The sequence below is a fragment of the Drosophila albomicans genome, chromosome 2R (assembly GCF_009650485.2).
Source record: "Drosophila albomicans strain 15112-1751.03 chromosome 2R, ASM965048v2, whole genome shotgun sequence".
Taxonomy (NCBI): Eukaryota; Metazoa; Arthropoda; class Insecta; order Diptera; family Drosophilidae; genus Drosophila; species Drosophila albomicans.
This window is the reverse complement of record NC_047631.2, coordinates 6,020,709-6,037,426: the sequence shown is the minus strand read 5'-3', so window position 1 is coordinate 6,037,426 and position 16,718 is coordinate 6,020,709. Positions and strand designations below refer to the sequence as shown.

General features: G+C 35.7%; 2 protein-coding genes across 5 annotated transcripts in view; both read left to right on the top strand.

The window, feature by feature from the left end:
- The window catches only part of LOC117575649 (poly(U)-binding-splicing factor PUF60-B), a 131,662-nt gene that overhangs the window by 5,447 nt on the left and 109,497 nt on the right, over nt 1–16,718 (top strand). The window lies entirely within an intron of this gene.
- On the top strand, nt 8,193–10,220 carry LOC117575653 (NEDD8 ultimate buster 1). The gene has a single exon (XM_034259939.2). The coding sequence runs from the start codon at nt 8,278–8,280 to the stop codon at nt 10,126–10,128; it is 1,851 nt and encodes a 616-aa protein (XP_034115830.1). The 5' UTR covers nt 8,193–8,277; the 3' UTR covers nt 10,129–10,220.

Below are 16,718 nucleotides of genomic sequence, written 5' to 3'. Positions count from 1 at the left end.
AATCTACAGTCGAAAAAGCTGTGAGATACCCGATGTCCATTTTCAATAAATACAAAACAATGCGAAAGCAGTATTTTTTGTCAAATAAATACGAAGAAAAAATACAGCAAATACTATATTTGGTATATCGATATACTGCTACATTCAAAACTTACCATATTGCACAATATAAACCAGTTTTTCAACAAAACCTATAAACACCCATATATAAAATAAATACTCAGAAAATAAGACCAAATACTATATTTGGTATGTCAATATACTGCTACATTCAAAATCTACCATATTGTACAATATACACTAGTATATACACCAACTAAACCAATTTACACCTTACTGCAAAAAATAAAGCTTAAATAATAATTATTATTTTATAAGATATATTTTTGTCAAATATAAAAATTTTGACCAATAAGTTGAAAATAAGTTGTGGCGAAAAACTGAAATTATTTTGTAGGAATTATGTATGTAGTTATTTTGTTTATAATACTTATAATTACAGTCCCTAGAAAATATTTGTAAATTATTTTTACCAACGAGTTAACAATTCCCTTGCATACATTAACAAGTAAGAAAGCTACAGTCGAGTGCACTCGACTGTGAGATACCCGCTACCCATTTTGAATAAAAGAAATATATTTTGCGATATTTTTCTCAAAATATACCAAATATACTGCAAAAATACTAAAAATATACCAAATAGTATATTTGGTATATTGATATAGTACCGCATTCAAAATATACCATAGACGGCATAATATACCAGATTGTCATCTAAAGCAACTAAGACCCCTAGTAAGTAGGCGTGTTTGTCCATAGAAAAGTATTTCTTTAATAACATCGACAATTTTCATCTGATCGCAACCAAATTTTCAGGAATCATAACTACTATAGTTATTATTATATATACCAACTCTAACTTTAAAATTACGCTTGTTATTCGATTTTTTTGATTTGCGGGGGCGGAAGTGGGCGTGGCAAAAATTTGAAACAAACTTGATCTGCGTGCAAACATAACAAATGCTGTCAAAAAAAAATTATAGCTCTATCTCTTATAGTCTCCGAGATCTAGGTGTTCATACGGACGGACGGACAGACACACAGACACACAGACGGACAGACGGACATGGCTAGATCGTCTCGGCTGTTAACGCTGATCAAGAATATATATACTTTATAGGGTCGGATATGCCTCCTTCTACCTGTTACATACATTTCCTCCCGGCACAAAGTTATAATACCCTTCTACCCTATGGGTAGCGGGTATAAAAAGATAATAAGTCTAATAAGATTAGATTTAAAAAATATCTCTGGCCTTCTTCCAACGATGTTAATATTTGGGATTAACTGCAAATTACAAATTAGTAATTTACAAAATTATGCCACCAAATTGCAGGGTCTCCTCTCTTGACTTCTCAACTTCAATATTGATTCGTTACTGGTACAATTGAATCACGCCATTCTTCATTCTTATAAAATGTCATTATTAACTCAAAAATTCGGGCTTATCGTTGTCAATTTAACATTGCCAGCCATCTGGCATGTTATATTGTGCGTAAAGTTCAGAGATAAAGTGTTCATTTTTGTCATGGATACCTTGTAGCTTGTTGCCTTTTTATTTTTACCGCCCAGTCATCAGTCATTGGAGTTGACTGCGACAGTTCACATTAAGTATTATCAATTGCGATTCACCAATTGTCATCGGCGTCATTATTGAGCTTCAGCTTCTGCCCCGGCTACGGCTTCGATTCGGTCTCGGGCACGTTTGTCGTTTTGTCTGCGCCGCATATCGCATTATATCTGCATTGTCACCTTGTTGGCCATTTAACGTGGAGCGTTCCCTCCCCTCGACAGCCGGTTGCCATGTCGTGCACACCTCAAGTTGGCAACACGGATTTAAGCTTGTTCCCTCCTCACCAAACAAAAAAAATGGTAGGAAATTTCGTTTTTGTTTCCTTTTTGTTTTTTTTTTGGGTCGATCTGCTTTATCCCCATGTCTAGGCTGGGGCAGCATTCCCCGTCTGTGGACTGTATTATTCAATTAGTGGCACAGTGGGTGAAATCATTGATTTCATGCCGATTGCAGATATATATTTGCTAGAGTAATGTGTATTTACGCGAAGACTAGATTTTAATAAAAAATAACTTATGATGATATATCCTTGATTATAGTCCTGAATATTTTCTAAATTTCCACTGTTTTTAACTTCAATGTCCGCCTAAAAGGCGGCAACAAAAATGCTGGTAACTGCAGCGTGAAAAAAACAAGAGCGCAACATTTATCCTAACGTGCTCATTTAAGTGGAATCACTTAATGGTTTTATACGCTTATCATTATCATCCCGGTAGCAGGGTTCGCTCGTCTCGTGTCCGAATACCTTCCCGTCTCTGTCCCATCATCATCATCGTCCCAATGCCAATTCCCGCTGTTGTGCTAATATCTTTCTGGCAAACAGACGACCACGACGACGCATCGTCTAACCGGTCGGCTACCAACGCACAATGACAAAGCGACATAGCGTCAGCGATATAAACATAGAGAGACAGATACATACTATATAGTACATATGTATATAACCCACCAACCCCCCAAGTGAATCGTCGACGCGCGACGTTGATTCAATCAAATTTGAAAGTGTGGAGCATTTTTATCTGGCGGATGTTTGGCTCGCTGTCAGCGCGAAATGTTTATGTCCAGTCATTGTTTTAACGCGTGTGTGTTTGCCACACACATAACGCACACTCACACTCACATTTACACACAGACACGCTAAAGCACATCAGCATACACCATCTCCTTGTTAAATGCATAATTTTAGCGCAATTGCTTCACTGAATGTTTCACTTTTTTCGATGCGTGGCTGTCAGTGGGTGTGGCTCGTGTCAAAGGTCGAATGCGGCCCACAAATAAGGAAGTAATATGTCGCCGCTGCATGGCCATCAAAGCCAGACACGAAGGATACTTCACTGGCTTTTGTCACTAACAGCAGCTCCAACCAATTCCCGCCCTGTCGCCCTGCAACACTTCCCTTGGCAATGCTTGGGCATGACAGTGAGAAAAGTGGATGCTCTTTTTTTGCGCGTCGTTCGCTCCATTGTTAACGGTTTCGATACCCTGACTAAATCGGAGTTATTCGGCTAGTTACATTCTTTGGGAATACTTCTTTTATTTCTCAAAGAGTTTCTTTTAATACTTAGATTGGGTTATAGAAATACTTAAACTAATTTCAATAGATTAATCTTCTTGTTATATGTTAAATGTGGAAATAGTCGTTTGAAATAACACATAAAAATAGTTTCTATTTCTTGAAGTATTCTAAAATATCTTCGGATACTCTTTGTTACATTTTAATTTAACTATAAACTGTAAAATACTGTTTTATATATTAAAAAAAAGAAAAGATAAACCCAATAATATATTTTTAGCTGTATGTTAAATGTGGTTTATTTTTATTTTAATCATTCAGAAAATACTGCGATAATTAGAAAAAGTATAACTTTTGTTTATGTAGATAAGATCTTGAATGCAGGGTATACAAATAGTTGGTGGTAATCTTCCAGGAAGATTCTTTCTTATACAACAGTTCAGTGCGTGGCTGCTGATTTCTACCCCGCTGTCAAAAACACTGAACCGCATTTGTTTTGAAAGATTAATGACCCACAATTGGTAGCATCATCCTGGTATTCCTGTGGTCGTGGTTGCGGTTGCTGCTGCTGCTGCTGTTGATGATTTGTGCATATTTATGGACTTGAAATCGTTGTCACATTTTAAGTTTCGATCAAGATCTCGTCTCTAGAGACGTGAAGCAGCATGACCCACTCGTATGGATGGGATGGGATGAGGGCGACCGGCAAATCATTTCATTAATTTAATGGACAAGAATGTGACTTGTCAGTTGTCAACTTTGTGTCGCTGCTTCAGAATGAAGGATGTGTGTGGGATGCTTGTTGTTCACTTTAGTTTAATGCCTCTAACGTACCAGCGACAAGTCAGTTAGTGCATCAAAACTTTGCCGACTTCAGCGTTGTTGCTACTACAAGGCAGTGATTTTATTTACAGGACACAACAACATCATACATAGAGCACAGAGCGACAACAGGAACAAGGATACTCGTTGTGACGACAAGTTCACTCAAACTCAAGTCACTGGCAAGTTGGTCTTGGGAAGCAGAAGGAGTCCGGCCCCATTCTTGAGGTTCTCGCCACTGTGTTGGGCAGCTGCCTTGCGTCTGCATCGCATGGCTGTCAGCAACACTTAGCCGACATTTAACTTGTGTCATGTGCACACGGTGCACGCTGTACGTTGCACTGTTGTACGCTCTTCGCTCTACGCTGTGCGCGCTCATTGTACGTTGCACATTGCACGGGACAAGGAGATGCATTGTTGCTCTCTGTGGCAAGGATAATGATAATGAAAAGCCTCGTAGTTTAGTTGGGCTATTGAAAGCGTGCTTATCTAGATCTGTGTAGATAAATGGATGTTCTGTAAATGATTGAAATTGATTGAGCCAGGTTCAAAAAGAACGCAATCTCGTTGTGGCAAATGGCGAAAAATCCAAATGGATAGCTTTCTATCAAATTTCGAGCTTTAAGGTGATTACTTTCCAATGAGTGATGGTTTAATGTAAAAATAAAACAATACAAAGAAGAAGTTTCTAGAAATTCATGAACGCTTTTTTTTTCCCATTTACTTATTATAATTAAAAATATAAATAAATTGGAGATTTATTTTATTTTTATTCTTATAATATTTATTAAGTATTATATACAGCGGAGAGGGGTATTTATACTTTTATGCCAAGCGAAAATGTATGCGGCATCTTTGGTACCATAAAGTAGAGTCTCAATTTTTAGTATACACAAGACAGTAATTACAGTAATTTTGGATACATTAGACGTCGGGTCTTAATTGCGTTGATCGATAATATAGAATTTTTTACGATCTGTGGTATATCGTTAATGGAAAAGTATAACTTTATTCCAAATAGATCTTTCGGTATATTTTTGTATTTTTTCGATATATTAATTCGGTATACTTTAATAATGACGCCTCTTTTGTTTGCATTGCAATTACATTATTTTGGAATACTTCTTTTATTTCTCAAAGATTCTCTTTTAATTATATGATTGGGTTATAGAAATACTTAAACTAATTTCAATAGAATAAACTTCTTGTTATATGTTAACAGTTGAAATAGTCGTTTGAAATAGCACATAAAAAAGTTCATATTTCTTGAAATATTTTAAAATATTTTCGGATACTCCTTGTTACATTTTAAATTTAACTGTAAATTGTTAAATACTGTTACAAAAGAGTAACCTAATAATATAATTTAAACTGTAAAAATGGTTTATTTTTATTTTAACCATTCAGAAAATACCATGCGGTAAAAAGAAAAAATATAAATTTTGTTAATGTAGATAAAATCTTGATTGCAGGGTATATAAATAGTTGGTATTTGCAATTATTTATTGCAATTACAAAAATAGTATATTTTCAATTTACCAAAATTAAAGTACTGTTATTTACGTAAAAATACTTAATACACAAACAAAAATGGCAGGTAGTGCATTTTCAGATACAAATAAAGTGATTGAACAGTTTGATACAATACATATTGCTGATTCAAGAGTCTCTTTAATAAAGCTTTCCTTTTGTGGTGAATGATCTGTTAGCTGTAACTTCAGGATGAATCAAGTGGAAATGAGCAACAGCAGCAAACAATTAAAGAGCTACACAGCATGACACTTCGACACAAAACAGTCAAACAACAAACTTCCCACTCACGCACACGCACACTCGACGAACACATGAATTTCCTCTTACCCGATATACCACCTCTTATTGCCGGTTTTGTGTGTGGGCTACTTCATCACAGACAACAAACTGCGTTAGAAATTCATCCATTTATTCACACCAACGTGTCAAGTGAGAGTGAGAGTCGGAGTGCGAGTGGGAGACTCGTCGTAGTAGAGCGTATCCTTTTATTTCTAACAGACCTTTTGCGACACACAATAGCCGCGACACTTTTCATTAGCAGCCACACTTTGAGGGGCGAGAGAAAGTATCTATAAAATGTCTTGGCCTTGTCGGTTTTACTTCTTACTTTTTGTGGTGCCTTTGTTGCAGTTATTAACCCTTAACCACACATAACATTTATTACCCACATTGTCGCACACAAGGGCCAAACAAAGACGCCAGTGTTAAGCTGACAATGACATTTTTTTCTCCCTGCCTATTCTGTCCTTCTGCGCCTCCCCTCCTAACTCCCTCCAATGTACAGTGTCCACAGTTCCCGTTTGGCGTGGACTGCTTATTTCACTTGATTGTATTTTGTAAGGACTTTTGTCTGTGGTTTATCGCTTTTAATTTGTCGTCGCGAGCTTGGCTCGTTAAGTCTCTCGCTTTTGCAATGCTTCTCTGCTTCTGCCCACTGAATTTCGTGTCGATAATTGGCTGTGCACAAGGCCAACCAAATTACAGATTTGTTTGTTACCACCCTGACATTCGCTTGTGAACTTGAATGATTTTTTTTAAACGACTTGGTTGCTTTAGACGACTAAATTCAATCTCACATTTTCAAATATTTGAGATGTTGGAAATGAACATTTTTATGTACTTAGATTGCAGAATACCCTGCTTTCTCTGAATATTAGTTATTTGCTGGATGAAATATTACTTTATACCCTGAACCAGTGTGATAAATTGTGTGTTCTATGGTATACTTTTAATGTAGTAGTATATTAATGCACAAAATATTGCTTTTGGTATATTTTTCTATTTTTCGGTATATCCATAATTTCTTGATTCCCTTTTTATTTAACAACTTTAATAATTTTCCTTAGAGTGCATTTAATTTTGAACTTAATTTGTCTTAAATGAAAAATAAATGGTTTTTAAAGGACTTGGTTACTTCAGTCAATAAATGAAAATTTTTGTGTACTTAGATTGTAGAATGAATATTTGTTTTTTGCTGAATGAGATATTACTTTATACCCTCAACCAGTGTGATAAATTGTGTGTTCTATGGTATATTTTGATTGTAGTAGTATATACATGCACGAAATATTGCTTTTGGTATATTTTTATATTCTTCAGTATAACTATAATCCTGCAATGTTTTGCTTAGATGTTAATTAGTGAAACACACAGGTTTAGGTTTTCTTGATTTCCTTTTAATTTAACAACGTTAATTATTTTCCTTTGAATGCATTTCATTTGAACTTAATTTGTCTTTTTACATGAGGTATAAATGTTTTTTAAATGACTTGGTGGTTACTTCAGACGTCTAAATTCAATAAATGAAAATTGTTGTGTACTTAGATTGTAGAATGCACTGCTTCCTCTGAATTTTAGTTTTTTGCTGGATGAAATATTATTTTATACCCTTAACCAGTGTGATAAATTTTGTGTTCTATGGTATATTTTGAATGTAGTAGTATATCAATAGATGAAATATTGCTTTTGGTATATTTTTCTATTTATTCGGTATAACCACAATCCTGCAATAATTTGCTTTTTTTAATGAGTGGTTAAGTATTCAATTAAAGGTTAATTAGTGAAACACATAATGAAAACAATAGATACCATTTTAGGTTTTCTTGATTTCCTTTTAATTTGAAAACTTTTGTTATTTTCCTTAGAGTGCATTTAGTTTTTAACTTAATTTGTATTCTTAAATTAAGTATAAATATTTTTTAAATGACTTGGTTACTTAAGACTTCTAAATTCCATAAATGAACATTTTTGTGTACTTAGATTGCAGAATGCACTGCTTCCTCTGAATATTAGTTTTTTGCTGGATGAAATATTACCCTAAATCACTGTGACAAATTCTGTATTCTATGGTATATTTTTGCTTTTGGTATATTTTTCTATTTTTTTAGTATAACTAAAATGCCACAATGTTTTGCTTTTTTAAGTACGTAGTTAAATATTCAATTAAAGGTTAATTAGTGAAACCCGCAATGAAAACAATAGATAACCATTCAAGTTTTCTTGATTCGCTTTTAATTTACCAACTTTAATTATTTTCCTTTGAATGCATTTCATTTTGAACTTAATTTGTCTTCTTAAATGAAGTATAAATATATTCGTTATTTTTTAATGAGCCACATTATTTTCCGCGCTTCCCTAGCTGCTAAACGAACACGTCTCATTGATTTTCACTTAAGCATCCTTGAAGGAAAATGTCAAATCTAACAATAGAAATGAAAACTTGAAAAATACAAAATTAGCTTTGATTACTTTTGATCCACTCTGATGTGGAGCTGGCATGTCCGAAATTGAGGATATATTGGTTCGATTGCGTGCTCGCCTGCAGGAGCGCGACGTCAAGTTGTGGGAGGAGCCTTACTATGTGGAGAGTGGGGGCGTCGTCATTGAGTCAGCGTTGGAGCAGCTGTCGCAGGAACTAAGCCCCGAGATGCACATCAGTGCGTCCATTTGCAAAAGCGCTTTATTGCAGCTGCAGGAGACGGCACTACGCAAGCTGGCGGCACGACGCCAGTTCAATGAAACGGGCCTTGCCACGTTTCATGTGCGGTGCGTGGATAGTCACGGCGGGACAGCAAACAGATTCGAGGTAAAGTGTGCCCTGGACGAGCTGGGTGCGAATTTGCAGCTCAATATTGCCGACCAGTTACAGTTGAGCGAGGCTGCTCACGTCAAGTGCATCTCGGCCGGTCGTGTGCTGGCGCCACAGGAGACACTGCAGTCGCAGGGCCTGAAGAACAATCAACAGCTGCTGGTAATTGTGGGTCAGGATGATGGGAAGGGTGAGGCGCTCTATGAGCGAATACGGCAAATACAACGCGATGTGGAAATGGTTGTTGATTCGGAGCATCGTTTTGTCGAACTAGAAGATCAGGATGGTAATGTTATAATGCTGCCGCCCAGCGAGAATCGTGCTTTATTGCTGGGCATGGGGCTCTATGAGAAGGGACGCGCAGCTATGCGGCGAGAGCACTTTGATGAGGCGCTGCTACTCTTCCTCGATGCGGACGAAAAGTTCAGTGGCTGCAACTCCAGATTTCTCGAGGCGGTCGACAACTATGGTCTGCTCAATCTGGACATTGTGTGGTGCTATCTCTGCCTAAAGAACATTACCCAACTGCCAGATGCACAGCGTCGTCTGGATCTCTGTGAGCGTAACTTTCAGCGCAGCTACGGTGATAACTACAGTCGACTTTATGCGCTCAAAGGGGCCAACTGCCCGGAACGTGCGCTCATCATGCGACTACAGCTCCTCCAGGGTGTCATTCTCTTCCATCAGAATCGTCGTGATGAGGCGTTCCAACGTCTGCAACTGGCGGGCAATTCTTTGTCGCAGCTAAAGGTCGATGCTGATCAATTGGCGCTGCTCATTGAAATGGGCTTCGATGTGGCCGATGCTCGTCTAGCACTACGTTCCAGCAACGGCAATGTGGAGCAGGCAGTGCAGTCCATCCAAGAGCGACGCCAACGTTTGCAGGCGACGCGACTCAACAGCAACTCAGAGAGTGAAATGCATCGCCGGTTGACGCAGCTGCAGCTGGGCAACGATGAACGTGATTGGGTGCATCCGCGGAGCGTGTGTCGCCTCATGGAATTGGGCTTCGAGCGGCAACTGGTGGTCGAGGCTCTTCGACGCACCGATAACAACTTGGAGCGCAGCGAGGAACTTTTACGTTCCCATTCTGATGAGCTGCGCCGCAATTTGCCTGCCGCTGTGGCAGCTGATGAGCAAATGCTTTACACTCTACACGAGCTTGGCTTCAAATTACCCACGGCTCGTGCAGCTCTGGAAACGACACGCAATGACATGGATCGCGCTGTTGATTTTCTGCTCAAAAGTCTGCCCAACGAGCACGAATTAAACAACATGATTGAACTGATGAATCAGTTGACTGCACCAACTGATGGAACTGCTTCTGCTTCCACCTCTAGCCCATTGACAGCTATTACGCCCAGTAAGCTGACGCTCATTCAGTCGATATTGAGCAAGGCAAACACTGAATTGGAGTCATACAATGCGTACAAAAGATTTCACGAGGATTTGCCGGAAAATGAGCAGGACTATTTGAATTTGACTCTCGAGCAGGAGGAGCAGATACTTAATGAGTACAAACGCTTGTTAGAGCATTGAAGTATCAATTTGTTGTAATTATTTGAAGTTTTGTAATCTTTGCAACAATGATTATCAATTAAAAATCGAGAACATTTATTTTGAAAATTGTGTTCCTAAAATAAGACTACTTTATGACCAAATTGCTATAAACATGTTATTAGTTATAGCAAGTTTGTCTTAATGTTGTCTTACTTATTACAAAGCTAGAGTCGAGTTTGCATTACTGAGAGATACTCGAAATCCAATTTTAATGAAATCAGTTTTATATGTTTAAATATACAAAATTAAAATACCGAAAAATATTGCAATATGCCAATATGTATTTGGTAGCTTTATATATCAAGTGCTTCTCTTTCGCATAAAAATTATAGCTACATCTCCTATAGTCTGTGAGATCTAGGTGTTCATAAAGACATTCAGACATGTCGACCCGGCTATTAACGCTGATTTCAAATATATATGTACTATATATAAATTCGTTTTGCCTGTTGTGTTATAGGTATAAAGTTATAAAAATGCCAAATTCTTAAAATAAGAATACAATTATACAATTTTGTTTTACAAGCACAAGCATATGTATGTGTGTAAGGAAAACTTAGTAACTTGATTTCTTAAACCATGCAAACGGCAATATGTATGAGTACTGTACACATTTAAATCGGTGTAAAGTTTTTTTTCCTAAAATCAAACGTGTTTTCAGCGCACTTATTAGACCAAAATTCTTAGTACTGATACCAAACTCTTGATTTTAAAAGTTTTTTTTTATAAGCCTGAAATAAATTTTCATTTGAATGTTTAAATAATAAATTTTAATTATTAAAATATAGCGTGTAAAATTATTTAATACAAATATAAATGTCGTCTTTCAAGGCAATTAAGATTTTAGGAGTTTTGCGTATTTTATGAACTTAATTGCTTAAAATCAAGTGGCATTCTATCAAACATGAAATTGAGAATCAACAACAACAGAGATAAATTAGACTTTTTGCGTTCGAAAGCACATTCTGTTAAGCGTTCGCATTGACTGATACTCTAAGCATTCCGAATTGTTTATGTGCTTCTAGATTTAGTGCCACCAACAATTAATCTTAATTTGCAAAGTTTCTCTCTCTAACGCACACTTTGTGTCGCACTATTTCTCTCTCTCTTTCACACTCTTCCGTACCAATTCTCGCTCTCAGTTCTCTGGCTTGTCCGGCGCGGAAAAGTATGCTATGCATTTTGAATGGCGTTGTTTACTCCTGGGCATAAATAGAGCAATGTTCACAGACTGTTGTGTCGTTGCAAGAGCGAGTGTGAGTGTGTGTGTTTATGTGTTCTGTTGACTTTTGTGAAAATTAATAATTTTTGAACAACTCACTCCCAATTCGCAGCCTCCATCCCTTCCCACTCGCTGGCGTGCAAATTTCTGTGCTTGATGGCCAAATAATTTGTCGTCTGTGTGTGTTGTTTCCGAATCGTTAAACCTCAAATAAACTTTAGTTCACAATGTGTATGATGTTGTTGTTGTTGTTGTTGCTGCTATTTTGGTCCATGTTGTTCTTGTTGCTGGGTGCTGTTAGGTAGATTTGTCATGCCATGCCGCACATTTTTTGAGTGGCTGACATTTCACTTGACTTGCTCTGCCAACTGTGGGCTGAGTTTATTTCGGTTTTTGTCCCTGAATTGGATTAAATCGTGCGTATGGCGTTTCGACAGAAACACGAGTAACAGAAGAACGAGTAACAGCAGCAGCAACCGTCAGCTGCGGCAGCAGAACAATTTGCCAAAGTGTTTTTCACTTTGACCAATACACGTTGGTTGGCAGGCAAGAAACAGCTCTTTAAGCATTTCAATTTACTGACATACAAAACTCCTCCTAAAAATGAAAAAATAAAATGAAGCAACCAAAAAAAAAAAAAAAAATAAACAAGGTAGCGACAGTCGCAGTATTTATATGTCTAAATGCAGGCTGCACATTTTTTGCCCGGACGCTTTGAGCCAACAAATTATGGTAGAGAAGAAAATGTCAAAATGTTGGCAACAACGGAGTGCGGTTGCTCGGGCGGGGTGCTATCTTATTTAGTAGCGAAAATGAGCAGCGGCAGCAATGCTTAGACCAAGGACTTGTCGCGAAAAAGGGTTGCATCAAACCAAACAGCATAGGGTTGTGACTGTGTTCTGTGACTGTGTGTGGATGTGGGTGGCTCAGCAGGGGCGGCAGTGGATGAAGCGGGGGTGACTGGCATAGAGCTGTATTCTCTCGCTGATTTCCGTCAGTCGTTGTTGCTGGCATTGCTGCAACTGCCACGGCGACTGCTGCTTCTGTGTCTGCTGCTGTTGCTGTTGTCATCAACAGCCAGCAACATTATTATTGTCGTTGCAAGTACTGTTGCTGTTGTTGTTGTTGTTCTTGTTGTTGTTGTTATATGTCCTCATTATCGTTTGTTGCTTGCCATGCTCTTCTCATGTCTTTTGGCATTTTGCATTTGCATTTGCATTCCATTTTCATATTTTTTCCTTGTATTTCTTTTTTTGTATTTTTATCAAGTGGCAGGCTGAACAACTTTAATGGCTTTGAAATGCACTTGGAAGTAAGCAGGAAAAGATTTTTTAATTTATTATGAAAAGCAGCATGCCATCTAAATATATTACAATTTTCACCCTTGAGAAAAGAAGAATATGATTTAATAACTTCCGCATCAACGTTGCTATGCGATAGCAAAAATCGAATTGTTGGAGGTTTAATTTTTCTGCTAATTTTAATTTTAATTTGAAAGAAAAATAACAACTATCTTAATAATATGTTATTAATTAAGAAATCGTATACATTATGCTGGGTACATTTATTTTATTAAAGAGAAGTCTACCTAAAACATTTTCTAATACCTTTTTTGTTTTAAAATGTAATCAATGTGGTATATATATATACTATATCAATATAAAAAAAAGCCTTTAGTATTTTTGTGGAATATTTGGTATAGTTTAAGAATAATACTGCATTGTTATGTTGTTATTAAAAATGGGTACAGTCGACCACAAAAAAAAAAAAATAACATGTATCTTAATATTATGTTATTAATTAAAAAAATCTTCTACATTATGCTGAGTACATTTATTTTAATAAAGAGAAGACTACCTAACATAGCTTCTAATCATTCTTTTTTTTAAATTTGAGCAGTACATATGTATGTTTGATACACTATATTTAGTATTTAGTTTATATAAAATATATCCTCTATATTTTAGTATTTTTGTAGAATATTAATTTGGTATATTTTAATATTAATACTGCATTGTTAAATTGTTATTCACAATGGGTTGGCGGGTATTTCAAAGTCGACCTCGACTTTCTTACTTGTTTTAAAATAAAAACATTTTTCCGAGTGAATCATAAAGTTGTTAATATTTGAATATTATGCAGCTGCAAATTGAGCGTTAGATAAATAAATGTGTGCTTTCCTTTATGTGAACCACTTATTTTCTTCAATTTAAATATTTATATAGCTTAAAATGGCCACCTGAATATTTCTTGAATATTTTGTACGCCACTTTTATTCGAGAATTAAATTTAAGCCGAAAATTTAGCTATGGAAATTTGCAAAAGTTTTTCTTCAGTTTTCTGCACTGCAGTTAATTAAAATCAGATTTCTCATCATTTTCTTTCTTTTGCGTGCAACCACAAAAAAGTTGCATAAATTACAAATTAGTTAAATCAAAATCAGTTTGAACCCAGAACCCAGAAAGCCACAACTTATTGCTGCCACCCACCACCCAAAAGTCCTCTGCCACATGCCATTTGAACCGCTTTTCCAGGGGCCACACGAGGGAAGAGGCAGCTGCGAGCGTGCGACCAACTTTCTGACTCACTGTGCTTAGAAAGTGAAAATAATGTAAATGATAAAATTATTTAATGATGCGGAAGTGCGTTGATAAGCAAACGACAAATAATACCAACAAATGCTGCTTGCCCCACAGATTTGATACCCTTATTATGGGCATATTAATATTGACATTATTTTTGTTCGTTCAGTCAACCTTTTGTTACCTATAAATGGGAACCTAAGAATTTTCTTTTTTTGCTTGTTCAATAAGTTCTTACACAAAAACTCTACCGTTAAGAAAAACACGAATATTATAGTAAATTGTTCTTCAGCTAGAAGACTTCATTATATCGTTAGTTGATAAGAAATATTTATTTAATAAGTAATTTATAAAAGGGAAATGATAAGAACCATATATAGGAAATATATTTTCAAGTATTTTTCATTTATATGTATATCATTATTATTATTATTATTTTATTATTTCTATACCATTTTCAAATATGCCGTTGGGCACGAATTTGTACATTTTACTAAGCCATATCATTAAGAAATATTTATTTTTGTAAGATAATAAATTTGTAAATTTAGTGAGCCTGTAAGTGTAGCTCAAGTATCGGCGTTCTTTGCGTTATATAAAATGCTCGTTTTTCTCTATTCTTCTGCTGATTATAAAAGTGAAAAACACTGAGCATTCGTATTAAACTTTTGCAGTTTATTCGGAGTCTATTTAAGAGTCATACAGCTGCGCCTATGGGACATGCAACACATTTTGTTGCCACACTCTCCGGCAAATCTATGAGGTTGGCCAAAGTTTCTAATGAGCGCGAGACTCATGTGGCAAAGGAACTTTATGCGTGGCCATAAAACAGTTGCCGAAGAGCATCAGGCCTCCATCCGAACATAACATAACTTTGCACCAATTTACTTACTCATTATGGCCCTCGCTTAGCTGTTGAATTGTTGAATTGAGACTGTTAAAAAAATTAAATTAAAATTGTAAAAAACTGAAAAAGACGATTTAATTAAACGAGTATAAACTCGACGTGTTTTATGTGGGGCATCCGCAACAATTTGCAACATGTCACATTGAATTGTTTCAGAGCAATGTCATTCGTTGGCCAAAGAGTTGTTGAAATTCTCAATTACAGCATTTTTCAATGGGGTGTGTGGCATGTCGGGTTATATAAGGAGGGTGACTTTTTCAAATGAAGACAAGTGCCAGTTGACTTTCACATATTGTCAGCATTTAGTTTACATTCTCATTTTTATTTTCTATGAAAATTCGCTGATTCAAGGTAAAAGGAGTAACTGTCGAGCTTCATTTAGGTGCATGTGACTTAAGCTTTTTAAAGAATGTTTATATCAAGCCTAATGAAATTCTCTTTGATAAAAACTTGTCAAAATCAAGCGATTTATTAAAAAAAATGTTTGTATTATTTTTGTTTAATATACATTTGTTCTTTGCTGCATTTTTCTTCTAAAACTGTATCTATCAGCTTTATGATAAATCTTAAAAACACACCACAGTATTTCAGTTGAAAATATGGAGTCAAATTGTGCTAATTCACTATAAATATATCATTAATGAAAATGTTCAGATTGACGTTGTGTTAAATTTCAATATCTAATAGTTTCGTTAACAAAATATAATTAAATAATCACAACAAAAAAGTGTACCAGCTAAGGACAAACAGCTTAGTTAAAAAGAACCAAATCGATTTAGGTAAATAAATAAAATAAATGAAAATGTGAATTTCTAAAAAGTTACCCAGAGAAACAAAATTATAAATTGGTTTCATAAAATACAAGTAAGAAATCTTCAGTCGAGTGTGCTCGATTGTAAAATACCCGCTACCCATTGAGAGTAAATGTTTGGTTAATTGATATTGTACTTCATTAAAAATATACCATAAAGTATAAAATATACCAGATTGTCAGCTAAAGCAGCTAAGATCCGTAGTATGTAGGCGTTTTTACCCATTCTTAAATAACTTCTACAACTCGTATCTGATCAAAATCAAATTTTTGTGATATCATGAAGAATTTAGTTATTGTTGCATGTACAAAAAATCAATCTAGCTTCAAAATTACGCTTGTTAATCGATTTTTGTCGATTTGCTGGGATGGAAGTGGACGTGGTAAAAATTGAATGCAAACTTGATCCGCGTGGAAACATAACAGGTGCTGTCAGAAAAGAATTATCTACGAAAACCAAAAATTGGTGCTCACGTTTTTACTTTTACTAGTTTTATTCTTCGTCTTGTCGAAATGCAAATGAAATTCCTTTTTCTACATCGAATCGGATCTTTTTCGCAAAAGAAAAAAAAATAGTTGACTTTTTGGTTTATTGACGTTAATTTAAGAAGATTAATAAAGCATGTGAAACAAGTTCAAAATTTAATGAACAATGAATCTCAAGGCATTAATATCGTTGAAATGTTTTTTAAAAATTAATCTGTTTAATTAAATTACTTAAATGATAAAAGTGCATACAAAAATAAAGCAACAGAATCAAATCGATTAAAAAGGTGACATCCTCTTTTTTTTGGGTTGTGATTGTCGTTCCACTGTTTATTAACAAATTAAAGTTCAAAAATTGTATTTGTAAAAAAGAGAAAAGGCGAATATATTTCTTTGAAAGCATAAGCAGGATGACATTATCCTTAATTGAGTTCTATTCAATCTGGAAACTGAAAATACGAAATATATTTGTTCGAGTTGTTTACTTCTAACCAAAATACAAGTCAGGTGTCAGTCAGCACTAAGAAATGAAGAGTTGTGAAGACCAGAGCACCTAAAAAC

Bases quoted from the DNA above. Each gene is read 5' to 3' on its own strand.
- LOC117575653 (XM_034259939.2), top strand. From the start codon at position 8,278: ATGTCCGAAATTGAGGATATATTGGTTCGATTGCGTGCTCGCCTGCAG.